The sequence below is a fragment of the Podarcis tiliguerta genome, assembly GCF_965153285.1.
Source record: "Podarcis tiliguerta genome assembly, chromosome: 14".
Classification (NCBI taxonomy): domain Eukaryota; kingdom Metazoa; phylum Chordata; class Lepidosauria; order Squamata; family Lacertidae; genus Podarcis; species Podarcis tiliguerta.
In genome coordinates, this window is record NC_139547.1 from 40,683,417 (window position 1) to 40,703,592 (window position 20,176).

General features: G+C 47.4%; 1 protein-coding gene and 1 long non-coding RNA gene across 4 annotated transcripts in view; one reads left to right on the forward strand and one right to left on the reverse strand.

The window, feature by feature from the left end:
* The first annotated feature begins 7,304 nt into the window (after positions 1 to 7,304).
* LOC310664563 lies at positions 7,305 to 17,223 on the forward strand. 2 transcript variants are annotated; one of them, XR_014504951.1, is made up of 2 exons: positions 7,305 to 7,815; positions 16,867 to 17,223. It is a non-coding gene; the product is annotated as an uncharacterized lncRNA (long non-coding RNA). The 2 variants fall into 2 exon arrangements; XR_014504952.1 differs by having other exon boundaries at positions 7,305 to 7,794.
* DCUN1D3 (defective in cullin neddylation 1 domain containing 3) overlaps positions 15,565 to 20,176 on the reverse strand; it is a 37,542-nt gene continuing 32,930 nt past the window's right edge. For both annotated transcript variants that reach the window (XM_083413758.1, XM_083413757.1), the window contains exon 5: positions 15,565 to 19,160. In XM_083413758.1, the coding sequence (XP_083269884.1) occupies positions 18,677 to 19,160 (484 nt within the window). In that variant the 3' untranslated portion in view covers positions 15,565 to 18,676. The remainder of the gene's footprint in view (positions 19,161 to 20,176) is intronic.

Below are 20,176 nucleotides of genomic sequence, written 5' to 3' on the forward strand. Positions count from 1 at the left end.
GTCCTACAACTTCTACTTGATCTCCTGACAACAGGCGTTGCCGGTTCTGGATTGGGTGTTACCTGTGGTAGAGGGGCTGCTATAGGGGTTTCCTCAGGAACAGATGGAGTCCCAGACATCTCAGGGTTCCCTACCTGTACCTCGTCATCATGAGGACTAGCAGACCCTGGTTCATTTGCTGAAGCCCCTGGTGACTGCACCTCTGGGCCATTTTCACTCTGGTCTTGCAGCTCTGCGTCGTTAGCCAGGGATGAATTATCTGACTCCTCCCTACTGAGCGCCCGGCGCCTCAGCTGATCTATATGTCTCTTCCAAACTTGCCCATTTTCCAAGGTTACATAATAGGACACAGGTCCACTAGCCCGGGTGACCACACCAGCCACCCACCGCGAACCTCGTGAATAGTTCCTCACCCAGACCAGATCTTCAGGGGCGAGATACCTTGTTGTGTCAGTCTCAGCCTGGGGGGTTGCTCTTGAATTATGGTTTGGCATTTTATCCGGGTGGACATAATCCAGCACCGTTACCAGTCTTCTACCCAAGAGCAGCTCAGCTGGCGACTTGCCCGTCGCAGTACACGGCGTCGCATGCTGCAAAAATAACATTCGCGCGATGCGAGCTGACCAGTTACCCTCCATTAAGCGCGCAATGGATTCTTTGGCTGTTCTTACCATGCGCTCAGCCTGCCCATTGGAGGATGGGTGAAAGGGCGCGGATGTGACCCCTCTTATGAAGTTATCAGCCAAGAATGCCCTGAATTCTTGGGATACAAAAGCTGCCCCATTATCTGATACAATGGTCTCAGGTAACCCGTGGGTTGCAAACAGCTGCCTCAACACCTTGATTACGGCAGCTGATGCCATGCTAGGGACCATCGCCACTTCTAACCATTTGGAATATGCATCGACGACAACCAAAAAGACCTTCCCCTGGAATGGCCCAGCAAAATCTAAGTGCAGCCGGCTCCAGGGAGATCTGGACTGCTCCCACCAGTGAACTGGTGCTCTGGCCACTTCTGGCCGCACCTCTTGGCATGCCTTACATGTTCGTACCCATTGTTCTATGTTCTGGTCCATTCCAGGCCACCACACATAACATCGGGCTAGCGACTTCATCCTGACCATTCCCGGGTGTCCCATGTGAAGCGTCTCAAGCACCCTGTTTCTCAGTGGTGCTGGGATGATCACCCTATCTCCCCACAGGAGACAACCCTTATGCATGGACAACTCGTGCTGCCTTGTCGCATAAGGCCTGAATTTGTCTTCATGCGGACCACCTGGCCACCCCCTCCCCACCCAAGTGAGCACACGGGAGAGAACAGCATCTTTCCTCGTTTTCTCAGCTATATCAGTAGCCGTTACAGGAGCCCCCGGAAGTGTTTCCAGCATCATTATGTGCTCCGCTGGAGCGGGATCCTCATTGCTCCCGCCAGGAAGGGGCAATCGACTCAGCGCATCAGCGTGGCACAACCGTTTCCCCGGCACATGGGTCAAGGTGTACTGGAACCCGTTCAGGAATATAGACCAACGCAACATTCTGGGGGAGAGAATTTGTGGCGTTTGTTTGTTCGGGTTGAACAACCCTAACAGTGGTTTGTGGTCCGTTTCAATGGAGAAATGGCGACCGTACACATAATCATGGAACTTTTTGATTCCTGCCACAATTGCAAGCGCCTCTTTGTCAATTTGAGCATAGTTGCGCTCCGTGGGCGACAACGTACGGGAATAGAAAGAGATGGGCTTTTCCGACCCATCCAGTTCCCTATGACTCAGCACCGCCCCCAGGCCGTATTGAGAGGCATCACATGCCAGGACCAGCGGCTTTGACTCATCATAATGAGCAAGGACGCTCCCGCTACTCAGCATTCTTCGCAAGGAGTCAAAAGCCTTCTGCTGCCCCTGCCCCCATCGCCACACATTCTTTTTCTGCAACAGTCTATGTAATGGTTCAGCTACCGAAGCTTTATGGGGTAAGAACGAATGATAAAAGTTAATAAGTCCCAGGAATGACTGCAACTCCGTCTTGTTCTGTGGTCGTGGTGCCTCGATGATGGCCTTAATCTTAGCATCTGTGGGGTGGATGCCTGATGCATCAATTTTAAACCCCAAGAAATCCACAGCTGGCACCCCAAAACTGCATTTTTCCTTTTTCAGTTGCAACCCCACCTCCTTGAACTTGAGCAACACTGCACGGACACGCGCAACCAGTTCCTGTGGGTCTTTTCCAGCAATCAAAACGTCATCAAAAAATGGCAAGACCCCCGGCAGACCTCTTAACAGGCGTTCCATGAGCCCTTGAAAAATCCCTGGGGCCACACAAACTCCAAATTGTAATCTGTTAACTCTGAACGCCCCTTTATGTGTGACAATAGTCTGTGCTTCCGCTGATTGTGGGGTTACTGGCAGCTGTTGGTAGGCTTGTGCCAGGTCAATTTTGGCAAACACCTTGCCCCCAGCCAGTTTAGCCAACAGATGTGATACGACTGGAATGGGGTATGAGTTTCCCCTGAGTGCCTTATTGATAGTACATTTGTAATCTGCACAGATCCTGACTTCCCCATTTGCTTTAAGGGGCGTGACGATTGGAGTCTCCCACTTAGCAGAGTCCACGGGTGAGAGAACTCCCTGCTTGACCAATTTATCCAGCTCTGCTTCGATCTTGGGTTGCAGTGCAAATGGCACTCGCCTTGGTTTGAGTCGGATTGGGGCCACCCCAGGGTCCAACTCGAAGTCAACTGGGGGCCCTTTATAACAACCCAGTTTTCCATTAAAGAGACCAGCAAACTCTTTGCATAATGCCTCGCTCATCTCAGGGCAGGTTTGGATTGAATTAAGCCCTGATATACTCAGTCCCAGGGCGGGGAACCAGTCAGTGCCCAGGAGACTGGGGCGACTGCCCTTCGCAATCACCAGTTTGAGTACAGCCTGTTTGTCCCGGAACTGAACTCTCACGGCACACATTCCCATAACATGGATGCGGCCCGCTGAGTATGACTGCAAGGTTGCCGGGAAGGGCTCCAGAGGGGGCAACTTACCCCTGGGGAAGAATGTCCTCGCGGTCTGGTCCGACACGATAGTGAATCCAGATCCGGAGTCCACCTCCATGTCGCACTGCTGACCCTCAATCTTCACCTTGACGTGTGCCTTGCCTTGCGCTGGGAACTGCACGACCCTCCCGTTGATCTCCGTTACATAGTGGCAGTCCTTTAGAAAATGGGTTGCTGTGGGCGGTCTGCGATGCTCCAGTCTAGGTGTTCCTGTCGCTCCCAACGCCGCCGATCTACAGACCCTGGCGATGTGACCTGTCTTCCCGCACGTCCGGCACATAGCATCCCGGAAACGACAACTCTTCCGCTCATGGTTTCCGCCACAACCTGGACACCTGCCTCGGTGATCTTTGTGCACTGTGCAGGCCTGACGCACTGACTCGACCCCACGGACTGGGCTCTGGCTCGGAGTAGCCTCTAGCTCGTCCATGGCATGCGCAACTTCTATCCGTGGCTTAGGGGCCTTGCGACTGGCATCAAGCTCCTCTCTTTCATAATTCTCCGTGGCGGTGGCCTCCTTCAAGGCTGAAGCAAGGGTAACCTCTTCTTTAGCCACGATGCGTCTTCTGGCTTTCTTGCTGCTCAGACCACCGATAAACCGATCCAGGAGAGTCTCTTCCAGATTTTGGAAGTCGCAGTGCTGAGCGAGCTTCCGCAGTTCAGCTAGAAATGCAGATACAGACTCCCCAGCACGCTGCTGCCTCTCATGAAACTCCATCCGCCGGGCCATCTTGGTCTCAGTAGGCGCCAAATGGCTTGTTAGGCAGGCAAGAATATCTTTGAGAGATGTCTCACTTAGCTTCGCTGGAGCAAGCAATGCCTTGGCCAGCTTGAAGGTCTCAGGCCCACAGTAGCTCAGGAATGTGGCCCTTCTTTTGCTGGCATCGGTGATCCCTTGAGCCACTGCGAAGAACTCGAAGCGTTCGACGTAGTCTTCCCACGTGTGGGGCTCTGATGGCTGGAAGGGCTCCAATACCCTTGGACTCTCCATTGTCCTGTGGCAGGGTCGTCTTCTCAGCTGGCCAGTGAGTCTTGTTCTTAGCTGCAATCCGGACTCTGAGGCAGGGCTGCGTTTAACCGCTCCTCAGCATTCCGGATCCCATCCTCGTCGCCAGTTGTTGTGACGTGGGGTTTGTGATTTCAGCTCTCTTGACATAACCTGCTGGAGACAGTTCTCTAGTAACACTTCTTTATTACAGCAAACAAGACTGAAGACTGAGGAGGGGAAAGCTACATTTATAGGGACAGGGGACTAGCTAGAAAGGATACATTTTGGAGGGAACAATATCAGGCAATCACAGTCCTGCCTTTTGGAGGAAACCAATAAGACAGAGGATCCAAATACAGCAGTTTAAATGAACCAATAGTAGCTGTACCCCCTGAAACCAAAAGGCAGTTACTTTACCCTAATGCAAATATAGACAATAATAATACAGATATAAAATCCTTTGACTCAATACACAACAGTTTAGGTGGGGGGAAAGAGCATGGAAGAAGCTAATTGGGTCTGGGTTTGGTGGAGCTGAGTGAAAATGGATCCCCAAAATTCTCTCATCTTGTTTTCGGGTGGTGTGGGTTGGAGTTTCACATAATATTCTCCAGGGCAAGAGAATTCTCCAGTACTTTGGGAAGAGGGTCAGAAATGAGACTTTCAAAGAAAACTTCCATTCTGAGAAATATCCACTCGGTTAATACTGAATAAAGCTATGTTAAGAGCCAACACATGGGTGGCCTAGGGCTTGCCGATCGGAAGGGCTGCAATAGGGTGAGCTCCCATTGCTCAGTCCCAGCTCCTGCCAACCCAGCAGTTCAAAAGCACGTCAAAGTGCAAGTAGATAAATAGGTACGGCTCTGGTGGGAAGGCAAATGGCGTTTCCATGCGCTGCTCTTGTTTCGCCAGAAGTGGCTTAGTCATGGTGGCCACATGACCCGGAAAAACTGTCTGCAGACAAACTTAAGCTCCCTCGACCAGTAAAGCGAGATGAGCACCGCAACCCCAGAGTCGTTCGCGACTGGACTTAACTGTCAGAGGTCCTTTACCTTTACCTTTTTAAAGAGCCAATGTTATCTAATGGTTGGATTCTAACAGTTGTTGCCAAAATTCAGCACCCGGATTTGCAGGAGGCAAATTTTGAGTGGGAAGAAAGAGTTTGCCAAATATATTCTCCTTGTGTGTAAAATTCGCCCAACAAGTTAAGGGTTTCCTCAAATGAGAAAATTCTCAGGTCATTCTTCTCTAATAAATATTGGCCTTTGTGTGTGTGAGAGAGAAATTTAACAAGAAATATGTTAACTGTTGGAAGTTTTAAACAGGCACACCATCATGTATGTAACAAAATGCCACCCACCCACCCCCGGGGCCAAAAGGTGCCTAGACAAGGGCTACCCACCAATCTCTGCCTCTTAGGTCCCATAATTAAGCTTTTCATAAACGTTTGTAGCATTTTCAACACACACACACATACCATCCAGCCTGCAGGAAGTAGCACATTTTAGAGCAAAACACTTAACTTTGCCCATGGGAAAATGGAATCTGTGATTCACACATTTTGGTCTTTTTCCATCTTCATAAAAGGAAAGGTTTCAGCTTGAGTGGGGTGGAGGAACACCGGGGGGCGGGGGAAGAGAGAGAAAGAGAAACTCTTGCCGAGGCAGGAATGTGTATAGACTGAATTATTATTCATTTATTCCAAATATATTTTGGAAGCCCACATGACCATAGCTCTGGTAGGCTTGCAGCCCATTTGGTTCTAAAAGCATCTTGAGCAAAGGCAGCAGCCCCTCTGAGCATGCATAGATTGCCCTGTGCCCCCCAAAAGAGGAAAAAATAACAGGATTTAAGAGCAAAGGCCTCTTAGGGAAACCAACTAATCTCTGAATACATGTTTTGGGGAGTAAAGAACTCTTTGGATTAGATTTGTTTTCAGGAATAAGAAATCATTGATGATAATACACCCAATGCCAGCTCCAAGCTGGGAACAACTGTGGGCTGTCGACGTTTCCAGGCAGGGCTAAGAGCATCCCCTGCCTGAAACCTCTTGAGAGCTGCTGCCAGTCCGTGTAGGCAATATTGAACTAGATGCAGCAAGGATCGCTTCCTGTGTTCCTGGGGTTGGGTGCAGGGCCAGAAATAGACTTCCTCCAGAGGAAGCAGCCACTACTTCCCCCTTGCCTAAATGCTTGCCCTCCCTCTGGGCTCAATCCTCACAACTGCCCAGAGGGAGAGGCCAAGGCAGGTTGGAGAAGCTGTTCCATCTCCTCACTGCTTCCACACTTGGAATAGGCAACTGAACGGACAGTGACAAAGAGCAGGAACAACAGCAGGGCCAGTACATTTCGTAGGTTAGCAACAGGCCCCCAGGCATGCTCAGCAAATGCAGCACAAAACCAGCCATGGATGCCAATTGCGATCTGCCCAGATAGATTTTGATGCTGGTACAACTGGGTGTCTTGTCGTCTTTAAAGCTCTCCTTTTTATGTTCCTGTACACATACTGATGTTTTGCAAGAGGGAGGTACAGAAATACACTTTAATGAATAGATAGCTAGAACAGCAGCATGGGAGTTGGGTGAAAACAGCAGTCCTCCAGCTTCTGTTAAGACTGCATTATCCTTGACCACTGGGCATGCTGGCTGGGGCTGACCAGGATCCCACCTCATCTGCAGACCCAGAGGCTGCCTATCCTTTCAATGGGAGCCTCTGAACTGCGCCTGCATCGAAACTGGAGCGGCCAGAGAAGTAGAGAGGTTCGATGTGCAGAAAGCAGCAAGTGGGAAGAGTCAGTCTTGTGTAGGGCTTAGCATCAGTCTGGCTTTGAACACCTGGCTTCAAAACCTACGCAGCCATGAAGATCAATGGGTCAAGCGCTACCTCGCAGGGTTGTGAGAATAAAAGCAGGGTAGGGGGAAATCATGCTTCAAGCTCCCGGGAATGCAGACCCTCAAAGTGTTCCTATTTTCCAGGGACAGTCCCAGATTTACAGAAACCACCCTGGTTTCTGATCTGATCCTGGAATGTCCCGCTTTTCCTTAGGATGTCCCTGTTTTCATTGGAGAAATGTTGGAGGGTATGGAGCTATGTGATCCCTGAGCCAAGGAGATAAGCAACTATACAACCTTTAGAAGACATCTTAAGGCAGCTCTGTGTAGGGAAGTTTTAAAATGTTTAATGGTTTAATGTTTAACAGTTTTTTATATATGTTGGAAGCCACTCAGACAGATGGGCAGGGCAATTTATTATTATTATTAAGGACATCTCTATTTTCATCAGAGAAATGTTGGAGGGTATGGAAATGTAAATAGGTCATAAATTCATGAGTTCATGACTGCAAGGCATGATTCAAAAGCTGGGCTGACTTAACAATGCTTGAGCTTAGATCCCCCAAGCCACACTTCAGATGAGACCCCCCAACTCCCGCTTTGGGAAGGGGGCCTGGGGTCATGAGCCAATGGGACTTCACCATCTGTCTGGCTACACATCTGTGGTCTTGTCCATGTACTCTTTTTCCTGTGAGGGAGGTCATATAACACACTTTCCGTGGAGGTGCAGACCTGGCCCAGCAACCAAGGCCCATCTCCATCCCCTCCTGACCTAATTCCGGAACGTTCTGGGCAAACAAAAATGGCAGCCGCCTGAGGGGGAAATAGGCCACGGTGAAGCGAGGAGCTTGGCTGAGTCACCATTTCACCGGGTTCTCGCCAGAAATGTATTCAAGCAGCTAAATGGTGACAACATGTAACGAAAGACAGGTACATTCTGCAGTTGTGTAGGTGAGAAAATGTCAGCGGATGGGCTTTTCGCACCTGCGCTCAGCACGGTTTGCCTGCTCTAATTCCCCCACATCTCTTGCTTCCACAGAGTCATTGACCTTGGTTGCACTGAGCTATGAAGGTGGCGCATTTTGGAGGCGCAGAGCTTTGTGCAAGCAGCAGGGGGGGTGACACCCCTATCCCCAAATGCACGCCAGGCTTGTAGGGCTGAATACAGTGCTAGTAGACTGTGCAGAGTAGACTTTTGGGGCATGCTGAGGAAAAACTTTGTTGGCTACAAGACATAACCGTTGGGGCGATGGTGGAGGAAAACCAGCGCAAAACAGGCAGGACGGAAACACCAGCTAATTAATGGTATTAATTAGTTGTATTTTTAAAAAGGGGGGCCTCAGAACTGCATGCCATCCCAGAGTTATGATCCCTGTCGCCATTGATCAGGACAGTGGAAAGTAAACATGGAGGCTGCCTTGTAGGGAGGTCTTATCTAGCAAAGTGTTGCTTACATTGACCAGCAGCCATTCCCTAGGATTTCAGGCAGGGAATGTTCCCAGCCCTAGCCTGCATCTTGTTCATTATTATCTCTGAAAGGGAGTAGAGCGTTTAATGCAAGATGAAAATTATGGGGGAAAACCTGGGGTTTCCATAAAGGAACTGCTCTGGCCCCCATTCCTCACCCTTCTGTGGCTCTAAACCTATTATAGCTCTTCATTTTCCAGCTCTTCTGTTTCTGCTCCAAGACTAAACTAAGAAACTCCACCCTCCATTTTACAGTAACAAAGGGAGGGGCCCAATACAGCCCTCCAGGCTTCCCCTCAAAAATCACAAGGCTTTACACTTCCCATGATTTTGTACCAAAACATCTAAACCATTCTTGGCAATGGCAAAGTTTGGTGGCTGCTTTGTATCAGTGAGATACAAATCTAAGAAACAAATCAATAAGGCATCAGGCTTTTGGAAGAGATAAATCACTGTGAAGGCCAATGGCCTCCCTCTATGAGAAACTACGAGGCATTTTAAGGCTTCTCACGCTGTTTCTAGGCTATTGCTCTTTTGCAGCTGGGATCCAATCGCCTGTCGTCAAATTCAAGTTGGGGAATTGAAGGGATTTGGCACCATTGCACGACAAAACTGCTTAAGCCAAGAAAAATGGGGGTGGGCTTTTTGCAGTAAGTGATGGGGGGAAACCACTGGAAAAGCAGGACAGCAATTGCTTGACATTGTGGTTCCTCCCCTGCAAACAAATCGGAATCGATGCTCCATAAAGAGAGGGGGCGTCATGCAGCCTCTCGAGCGAAGTTTGTGCAAACAAATCAGACCGAATGCTCAATAAGCAGGTCGTGTGGAAGCAAGATGAGAGACACAAGAAAAAGCTCAGTTGCGTTTTGTCCTTCCACTTCTCCCAAGCCTTGCTGGAGGGTTGCGTGACTGGGAACCTCTTGCAAACAGACACTTAAGAAAGCCCCATTTACAGATATTTTCAGTGTTGTAGTCTTGAAATATTAAGCACTGCGCTGTCAAAGCTGATAACTCTGATGCTAGATTCCCACAGGTACAAGCAGCCGTTAACCTAGAATTCTGGAACGACTTTTCCTGCAAAACTGTCTCACGCTTGAACCACCCTCTTTAGTGCGTTGAAGAGAAAGGCTGTGTACTCGCCATAGATTTGAAGCACATTCACCATGCCAAAGAATCCTGGGAACTATAGTTCACACCTCACAGAGCTACAATTCCCAGCGCCCTCAGCAAACTACAATTCCCAGTATTCTCAGAGTGGTGTGTGCTTTCAATCTACGGTGTGCAAGCAGCCAAAACAAAAGCCAATTACGAGTGAGCATGGTTTGTTTCACCTTAGCAATGGGGCTGGCTTGCTGGACGCATCTATTTGTGCCTCTTATTGCTAAACACATTCCTCCTCGCCCCCCCCCCCAAACCTCCCCATTTATGTATTTTAAAGCCTTAAGTTTTAAAAGATTGGGAGGCAACAGGTCGAAAGGAATTGCACAACAAACGGGGGGAAGGAGAAGGAACAAAGGCAGCAACTGCTCTGAATTTGGAAAGCGGGTTACACAACCACACTCATGGCCAATTAACATCTCGGCAGGCCACTTGGTTCAGAAGGCAGACGGATGGCGTGCAAGGCCTACAAGACCGGCAGCCAAAAGAGCAAGGGAGAGACAGCACATATGCCAAGAGCTGGCACTCTACCGCTTCTCACAAGCATAGTCAAATTTCTCTCTCCCTCCACCCCCAGAAAAATTGTTTCGAATGTCCAACATTAATCCTGTAAAGAAATGGAGCAGAGGGAAGCAGACTTGAGTTGACAAATGGAGACGACAGCCTAATTTGGAACGAATGCAGGGAGATTGCTTATTTCCCATCTTTTCCTTTGTTTTGTTTTTTAAACGAGGTTTTTTTTTGCATGTTGCAGAACTGGGGAAATGAATCAGCGTTGTTTTCCGAGAGCAGACAGGGCTGACAGATTCTTATGAAAAGCCTTTTCACTTTTCAGGGAAGACCACCTAGTTGCTATAGACATAATAATCAAGGGGGGGGGGGAGGTGTTTGTAAAAAGCCTATGCCTTTTTCACAGCAGAGCTAAAGATGTAAGAAAAGCCCTGCTAGTATAGACCAGAGGCCTATCTGAGCCACCCCTTTGTTTGGTTATCTGTTTTGACATAGGGACTACTTATGTGTTTAAATTAAGATGGGTGGGTTATTGTTATTGTCCATGTGAGCTGATACTGCTTCTCTCTGTTACATCTGAAATTGTGTGTACAGTGGACATTCGGGTTGCGAACGTGATCGTGCAGGAGGCACGTTCGCAACCCGCAATGTTTGCAACACACAGCGCCGCACATGCACGGGTTGCGATTCGGTGCTTCTGCGCATGCACGACCGCCGAAACCCGGAAGTAACCCGTTCTGGTACTTCCGGGTTTCGGCGGGTCTGTAACCCGAAAAAACACAACCTGAAGAGTCTGTAACCCGAGGTATGACTGTATATGTATGTACATACACAAACAAACAAACAAACACACAAACCCTGCTTCCCAGCAAATGTATCATATTGCCTAAGATTGAGATTTATAGCCGTCAATACTAGTAAGAATACAAGAAACATTAAGATGAGCCTGCTGGATCAGGCCCACCTAGGCCAGCATCCTGTTCTCACAATGGTCAACCAGGTGGTTGTAGTAAACCACCGAAAAACTTCTTCATGAGCACGTCTAACCCTCAAAGCTGCTGGCCACCTCTACATCATGCGCCAGTTCTTTCCATACCTCTAAATCCAAACCTTAAACTGTGCATTTTGCAATTACAGTATATGCTTCCATTTGTCTCACCAGAATCTCCTGCTAATCAGCCCCATTGTGTGACTCTTACTGAAGCATGAAGTGTTTCTAACTTCCAAATTTTGGATGCAGCCCTCTCACTGCCTCTGACGTTTCCAAGGCACGCAGGGCCGTTGAGAGCACATTCGCAGAAGCAACCCTGATCTGATTGTGTGCAGTCAGCTTTTTAAGGTCTACCTGAACAGCAGTATACAAATACCTTCATAAATCAATCCTCTTGCAGCCCAGTGGCTTGCCAATGGCAGACAAGATATGCACAGCGGCAGAAGACACCCCCCCCCCAAAAAAAGGTGAAAATGAAGAGTATTGGTAGCAGAGTGATGCGCATGCTTCAATTCAAGAAATTGAAAGGTACATTGAACTGAAATTCAGGAGGAGCAGAAAACAGGGCAAAATGAACCCACAGGACAAATACAGGAAGCAACTGGGTAAATCCACTCATCTCTCAAATGGGGATTTGGATAGGAGCCTATATAAACCAAGGGATTGCCATTCTGCAAAAACAAAAGACCTACTCCCTGTTGCTTGTATCTAGTCCGTGCTTGTATCTAGTCCAAACCTCTGACTATGGCAGTATCTGCTCAGGCCACACATCCCAACAAAGAGAAGCCCATTTAGAAATGACCCATCACGTATGGACCATGGACAACACTCAGTCTAATTGCTTACCTATTAGGTAAAGGGACCCCTGACCATTAGGTCCAGTCGTGACAGACTCTGGGGTTGCAGCGCTCATCTCGCTTTATTGGCCGAGGGAACCAGCGTACAGTTTCCAGGTCATGTGGCCAGCATGACTAAGCCGCTTCTGGCGAACTAGAGCAGCGCACGGAAACGCTGTTTACCTTTCCGCCGGAGCGGTACCTATTTATCTACTTGCACCTTAACGTGCTTTCAAACTGCTAGGTTGGCAGGAGCAGGGACCGAGCAACGGGAGCTCACTCCGTCGCGGGGATTCGAACCACCAACCTTCTGATCAGCAAGTCCTAGGCTCGGTGGTTTAACCCATAAATAACTGATCCTAAGCCACCTCCACACAGATTGGGCTCCTATTGGGAACGATCATGTACGAGTACAGTATTTGTAGAAACATATGCAGCTGCCTCGTCCCATTGTTCCATCTAACTCAGTATTGACTGCACTGACTGGCAGCAGCTCTCCAGCAGCCTTAGACGGGCGTTTTTCCAAGCCCTACCTGGAGATGCCAGAGATGGAAGCTGAGATTGGAGCCTGCAAAGCACATGTTCTGCCACCGAAACTCTGTACAGTATTATCTGTGACAATCTACTACAATGCAGGTGTGACTGGAACATGGATCTACACACCCCTTATGATAACAGCAGGAATTTGGCCATGCAGGTAGCAGCGCCTGCACAACCTATCCCTTTGAATGACTGTGTCTTGCCTGGGAACCTGCTTGAGATGAATCATGTGTCAGGCATGCAAAAGCCATGCTGCAAGGATGCTTGCAAACAGCTTGGCCTACCTTGGAGCCAGCATTCAAAATGGTACCTCTGTCCAGGCTTTGTTGGTGCAGCATGGGTGTAACTTTTGGGTTTCCAAGGATGCCTCACTGCTGCCCAGGTTCCGCTCCTCTTATCTTGGGAGGCCTTTGTAAGCCACACTGCCGTGCCATCTGCAGGAAGCGTAAATATTTTATTACCAGGAAGCGGGGAGGGAGAGATAAAAAATCACATTTCTGGAAAAAGGCAGCAGGATGCCACAGAAACTACAGCCATCAACTCATTTTCCAGCCAATAATTACCACGACTGTGCTAAATGAGTTTCTGCAGCCATTTCACTCCAAGTTGTGGAAGATTTCACTGCAGGAACCAAATCAATACCTATTTTTACATCAGCCACATTTTTAAGTGCAGTGGTACCTCGGGTTAAGAACTTAATTCGTTCTGGAGGTCCGTTCTTAACCTGAAACTGTTCTTAACCTGAGGTACCACTTTAGCTGATGGGGCCTCCCGCTGCCACTGTGCGATTTCTGTTCTCATCCTGAAGCAAAGTTCTTAACCCGAGGTACTATTTCTGGGTTAGTGGAGTCTGTAACCTGAAGCGTCTGTAACCCGAGGTACCACTGTACTTGTCAACATCATGTCCATTCATCACCCAAAGTTTACATGTTTAAAAGATTGTGTAAAAATGAGAAACATGCCTTTTATACTTGGCCTGTTGTTCCATGAGAGATTCACGTTTCAGCAACCAATCCAGCTTGCCTCTCAGCTCCACCCCTTCAGAGCAGCAGCAGGGAACCTGTGGCTCTCCAGATGTCTACAGATGCCACCATCCCTGACAACCAGCTGTGCTCCCTGGGGCTGATGGGAGTTGGAGTCCATCCATGCAGTTCTCCGCCCCTGTCCCACTGGCAAAAGTGTAAAGGAGCTGCTTCTTGGTGGATTAAAGTGCCCCTCCATAAGCTACATTTGACACGTTTGCAGGCTGGGGAGCAGGAAGAGAAATTAAGACACTTAAACTTGGGAGGCACACAAGACACATGCACAGGTTGGTGTTCATAGAACAGAGGGAAATCCTCTGGGCAACTGCAGAATACAGTGGTGCCCCGCAAGACGAATGCCTCGCAAGACGGAAAACCCGCTAGACGAAAGGGTTTTCCGTTTTGGAGGTGCTTCGCAGGACGAATTTGCTATGGGCTTGCTTCGCAAGACGAAAATGTCTTGCAATTCTTGCAATTTTTTTTCGCTCCCCACCCCCTTTTTCTAAGGCACTAAGCTGCTAATAGCCTTTTAGCAGCTAATCCGCTAATCCCTTAAGCCTTTAATAGCCGCTAATAGCCGCTAAACCGCTAATAGGGTTGCTTCGCAAGACGAAAAAAATCCGCTAATAGGGTTGCTTCGTCTCCGCTAGACGAAGACACTCACGGAACAAATTCTTTTTGTCTTGTGAGGCACCACTGTATGTGTTAATATTGCCACCCTCCACTTTTCTCAGTATTGCCAGAGTTCAGGAACAATTTGTTCTACGGCAATGATGTTTCTTCATAGATTCTGTGTCAGCTCACAATGAAGTTGCACCAAAGAATCCCAGCACATCATTAGTCCCACTCTGTGGAGGGTGGCTTTTAGGGTTGGGTGTTATATCAATATATCGCCGAAAACCAGTCCATATCGTGATATCGGTTCAAATATTTTTTGACCTGGCAATGTATGTTAGGGCTGGGCGATGTATGATCCAAAATGGGTTTGAAGTCCGTATCGTTATATCCATTTCATAATTTTGACCTTGCAATATATCAAGAATCATGGTGTGTTATGTGCGTGCTATGCAAAAACCACAATGTGGAAAAAACCGTGAAGCCAGTCAATGCCTTTACAAGGCTCCCTCATTTCAGACATCATTATATATCAGTATATCGCTATGTTTAGCAGGCAATATATCACAATGCTGAAAACCAGATTATCACCCAGCCCCTGTGGCCTTGCTCACATACTGGCAGAAAGAAGGGCAATGAGAACACGCCATATTGCATGGAGTTACTATTTCTTCTGGGAATCGTAGTGTGGTAGATGCACTTGATAGGAAGGACAGCTTAATTTGCGAGCGCTCACTAGATAAAGCCAAGGATGGGCAACCTGTGGACCTGCAGATGCTGTGGGCTAGCTTATCTTCCATCCTCTCAGACCATTGGCCCATCCAATCCCTGCTCCCAACTCACACAAGCAAGCAACTCTTAGTTATGGAGAAGTTTTGAAGCAATCTGGGCAAATATTTTTCATTTCTGGGAGCCTATCCTTATTAGTGCTGGCTACATGGTGTTCTCTCTCTCCCTGGCATGTTATCTCAGGAAGCTTAAAGAGCTTAAAGCAGGGGTCAGCAACTTTTTCAGCAGGGGGCCGGTCCACTGTCCCTCAGACCTTGTGGGGGGCTGGACTATATTTTGGGGGAAAAAATAAAAAATGAACGAATTCCTATGCCCCACAAATAACCCAGAGGTGCATTTTAAATAAAAGCACACGTTCTACTTATGTAAAAACACCAGACAGACCCCACAAATAACCCAGAGATGCATTTTAAATAAAAGGACACATTCTACTCATGTAAAAACACGCTGATTCGCGGGCCGGATTTAGAAGGCGATTGGGCCGAATCTGGCCCCCAGGCCTTAGTTTGCCTACTCATGGCTTCAAGTGTTGGTGGAAGGTAAATTAGATCATGCAATGGAGCCTCTAGGAAGAAACAGTGGGGGGTAGCACAGATTCTCTCACCTCTTAACACTTGTGGCACATTATGTGGAAGCAGGACTTGTTGCCTGACCAGAGGGAGGGATGTTCCAAGCCTCCCCCACTCCCAAACCTCTTTAGAACAGGCTGCTGACTAAAATAGGTCTTCCCAGAACCTCTGCAGACAAGAGACTCTCAAATGCACAGAGTTACTGCCATTCATTATGTGTTTAATAACCAAGGCTTCTTCCAAAAGCCTCTGTGGGCCAAACCTTCAAGCAGGTGGCTAAATACTTTGCAAGGTCAAGCGAGAGGGTGCAGGGCCCTCGGGAATGAATTAACACGCCAAGACAAAAGGCACCCCCCCCCCAAAAAAAGTTTAGACACACAATTTCCTTTGTAATAAATAAATAAATAAATAATAATAACAATAATAATAATAATAAAGAGGATATTGAACGGAACACACATGCAGCCTTAACCCTGAAGGATGAACTTCCTTGTCTGGACTCAAGAGCAGGGGTCTGAGGAGTTGGCAGCCACTAAAACCAGCTTTCCCGTGAAAACAGCACTCCTGGTAGCGTTTGCACAATTTTAAAAAGGTGTTTTAATGCAGTCAATATTCATCAACAAACAAATGGATGTCAATTCCTGCTCCTGACAGGCGAGAGAGGGTGTGAACTTATTTTTATGTTATTTTTCTTATCCAGCTCGGGATTGTTGGCAATTTCAGATCTAGAAGAATTTGTCTTGATGGAACTACCAATTGGGATAATCCAAGTGCACCCATGCAAACTTCATTAGGAAAGGGGAAAGGGGGGGATACTAGAGAAAGAAAAGTGTGTGTGACTTTGAAGTGATTCTCTTGCATGAAGAGCTGTAGCGGTGGAGGAACTGAGCTAGCCTGCTTCTGCACATTGCATGGTTACAGGGCAACTGCAAAGGGGGGGGGGGTCTTCAATGCCCCTGCCCAACCTACCACACAATCGGCTTCCCCATTCGTCACAAGCTACACACAATGGGATGTATCGGTAGATGGATTACTTTTAAAAACAAAGTTTGAGTGAGTCTGCTACTCGTTAAGCCAGCCTTCGTCAACCTGGTGTCCTCTGCATGCTGGACCATAACTCCCACATGGGATTTGTAGTCCTACAAGATCTGGAGAATACCAAGTTGGGTGAAGGGTGCATTAAGTATGTTTAAAAGTGGGGGGGGGGGAGTAAAACCTACTTTTGTGAGCCTTCACTGAGTGACTGGATATTTTATATATTTATTTTTTTAAAAAAGACAGCCATATGGAGGCGAGGCTCACTTCAGGTGAAAGCCTCAGCAACTATTCCTTTCCCCAGGTTTTAAAAATGTTAACAATCCAGTTAACAACATAAGGAAACTCTCTTTTTTTGGTTACAACAGTTGAAAGCGAGCAAATCATCCCTAATACAGGTGAAATTTAAAAGAAATCCACCCCAAAATAAGAGGCCTACCGTGTCACTGCTAAATATTATTCCAAAACAGGGTTCCCTCCGCTCTGGTTAATTCTGGGCCTTTTCGACAGCAGCAGATGAAGCAGAAATCCAAGCTTTTGCTACCTCTGAATTTCTATGTGAGCCGAAGGAACATCTGCCGAACTACCTGGCCAGGCTGCTGCTAATAAAGACACAGGAAGGCCCCAGGAGAAATCGTATTCAGCTGGAGCTCATTTCATCGAGCAGAGAAGAAATGGCCACTACTCTGATTTCAAAACCAAAGGCTTGTTTGTAGTTGCTGTTGTTTTAAAACACACCCTCTTATACAGATAGTTACCAGCCAAACAGGGTTGACACTTTTATCCAAGAGTCAAATATGTAAAATTAAAGCAGAGTTTTTATTCAAGTTGTGTTTGTGTGTGTGTGTCTTTTTTATTATTATTTCCTTGGAGGGTAAACAGTTGCCACTTCTCTCTAGGTTCATGCTGCTGAAAGAAGAAGAACCACCTTTGGCTTTTCAGTCAAGCAAACGCGCTTTTGCACGGCTGTGAAAATACAATCCCTTGGGGATTTGGGGAGCGGGTGGGCAGAGGAGTGACTACAACCTTATAACCGAGCTAGCAAAGCTCTTACGCCCTTTACGCACAGCGAGGGATGGCCAGTTTGCAGCCGGAAAGTGGCAAGACCTATCGTTCACACAAGTAGCCCACATGAGAGGAGAATCCCGTCACTTAATGCTATTGGAAAAGGGCTTGCATTAGCACCATCCCTGCAAGGCTGCCTAGTTTGGGCGTGGGGAACCTTTAGTGCTCCAGATATCGCTAAAATACAGCTCCCATCATCCCTGATTGTGCTAGAATTGTAATTAAACACTATCTAGAGGGCCAAAGATTCCCCACTCCTAGCTTAGTTTTCACCCCCTTATAGTACATGCTTGGCATCCTGTCAACGTGAACAGAGTTTATGTGCAAAGCTGCCCCAAATTATGGCATACTTTTCTATTTCGGGGGGTGAGGGCGGAGAGTGGAAGGCAACAATTAAAAAAACAACAACAGCAGCCCTCTCTACCAAACCATGTAGTGCTCCCTCTTGCCTCGGAAACAAGGGTTCAAAAAGGGTTATTACTGAATTCTCAGCCGGCTGGCAGGTACAGAATACTCTTTCAGACAAAAGTAAGCTTTTTTTCTCGCCCATAAAAACCAGGAGCCAAATTAAAGGAAGCTAGCCATGCTACAAAAAAAGAGGAAACGATGCTGCTTTCATTGGCTTTCAGAATCTTATTTACCTGGGAATTAAATGCATTTGTAGTTAACAGTTAACACTGTTAATTCATCATGGTATGAATCTTAAAATTATCACAACCTTTTTTTAAAAAAAAAATTCAACAATGTAAACAGCACTACACACAGTATAGACCTGCTCTGAAATATATACACACATATATATACACACACACATATATATATGTATGTATATTTGCAGAACTTCAATCTGGCACTGTATAATTTAGCGATGTTAATTTAACCTCACAAAAAGTTTTTGTTTTTGTTTTAAGTTGTGCAACCAACATCAATCTGCAACGTTTTTTGAAAAAGAGAAAAAGAAACCATTTAACTTGCAGCCAGGGGGTCTCAAACATTTCAGGGGGCAGGGGGGGAAGAAGAAACGAGAAGAACCCAAAATTCAAAAGAAAGTGCCTAAAATATGGATACAGCATTTTAGAGCCCTTTCAAAAATACAAGGCAGAGAAAGGTGTAAAGTAGAAAAATCTGGAGCGTCTGTAAATTCCAGAGGAGTCCGGAGCTTATGGGTAATGAAAGGTTAACAGGTTACGGCTGTTTTCGCTGTGTTAAATGGCACTAAGTATGGTGGTCTATACACAGGCTTGCTGTCTGTGAAACTGCAACGCATTTGGTGTTATCCTCCTTCTTCCGCCTCTCCATTTCCCATTCCACAAAGGTATCAAAGAGACTGGGCCAGGCCTCATCTTCACTGTAATTGCTGAGGTCCGGCCCAATGACCTGAGTAAAATTTAGGAACATGTTCCACGTGTCCCGGGAGATTCCCTTAATTCCTGAGGGGTTCTCATTCAAGAAGTGTAACCACTGGTCCAATATGGGGGGCTTGTTTTGAGTGAAGACTAGTTTCCAAAGGGCAATGGCTATTTCCCGATGCAGCGACCTCTGCCCCTCCTCAGAGTCCAGGCCAAACTGAAAGGTAAAACGGTAGAGATCCTTGAACTTATCTTCTTGTTTGGCTTCGTTTAAGAGGCTGGGGAACCGGGCACATATCCCATCAATGCTGTCTGCGTTTATTGCTTTGCAGCCCTCAAAGAACTCCGTCCTAGTCAAGGGGAAAAGAAGCCAGTTAGATCATCTCCTTTTCTTCAGCATCACATGCAAAAACTTCAGGGCTAGTAGTCACAGTGGCTACATGCAACTTCCTTGATCAGGGGTGAGAACCCCCAAACCAGCACTGAGAGGGAGGAGTTGGGGGGAGGGATCAAGGGGCAAGTAGAACTGCTTCCGCTGACAAAACGATCGGAAGAGTTTTGCCTTGCTCCCTTTGATCCCAGTTAATTTGTGTCGGGAAAGGGGGAATCAGAAAATGGTACCGGAAAGAAATGCCAGCTCAAACATTCTGTGAAAACATATGCATCACTGAGCATCATGCTACCCCTGAAGGAATTTAAACCCCCTCAGTCCTGCCTGTTGCACAGAGTTTTTCCATTGACACAGAGTTTTACTCCGTATGCGAACATGCAAAGACATGATTCCCTCCCCAACACAATCTGAAGCCCAGTGGATCAGTTCAGCTTATTTATTTATTTGATTGCTTTTATGAACCAAATAATTTTTATTTGATTCCTTTTATGAATCAAGGGACGCGGGTGGCGCTGTGGGTTAAACCACAGAGCCTAGGACTTGCCGATCAGAAGGTCAGCGGTTCAAATCCCCGCAACGGGGTGAGCTCCCATTGCTCGGTCCCTGCTCCTGCCAACCTAGCAGTTCGAAAGCACGTCAAAGTGCAAGTAGATAAATAGGTACCGCTCCAGGGGGAAGGTAAACGGTGTTTCCGTGCGCTGCTCTGGTTCGCCAGAAGCGGCTTAGTCATGCTGGCCACATGACCTGGAAGCTGTACGCTGGCTCCTTTGGCCAATAAAGCAAGATGAGCACCGCAACCCCAGAGTCGGCCACGACTGGACCTAATGGTCAGGGGTCCCTTTACCTTTTTATGAATCACTGCCTTTATAATATATTAAGTGATTTACAGTTAAAACATCAGCAGTGAAAACAATTCCATACTAAAACACACAGAGAGAGAGAGCAAATTCCACACACACACACACACACACACAC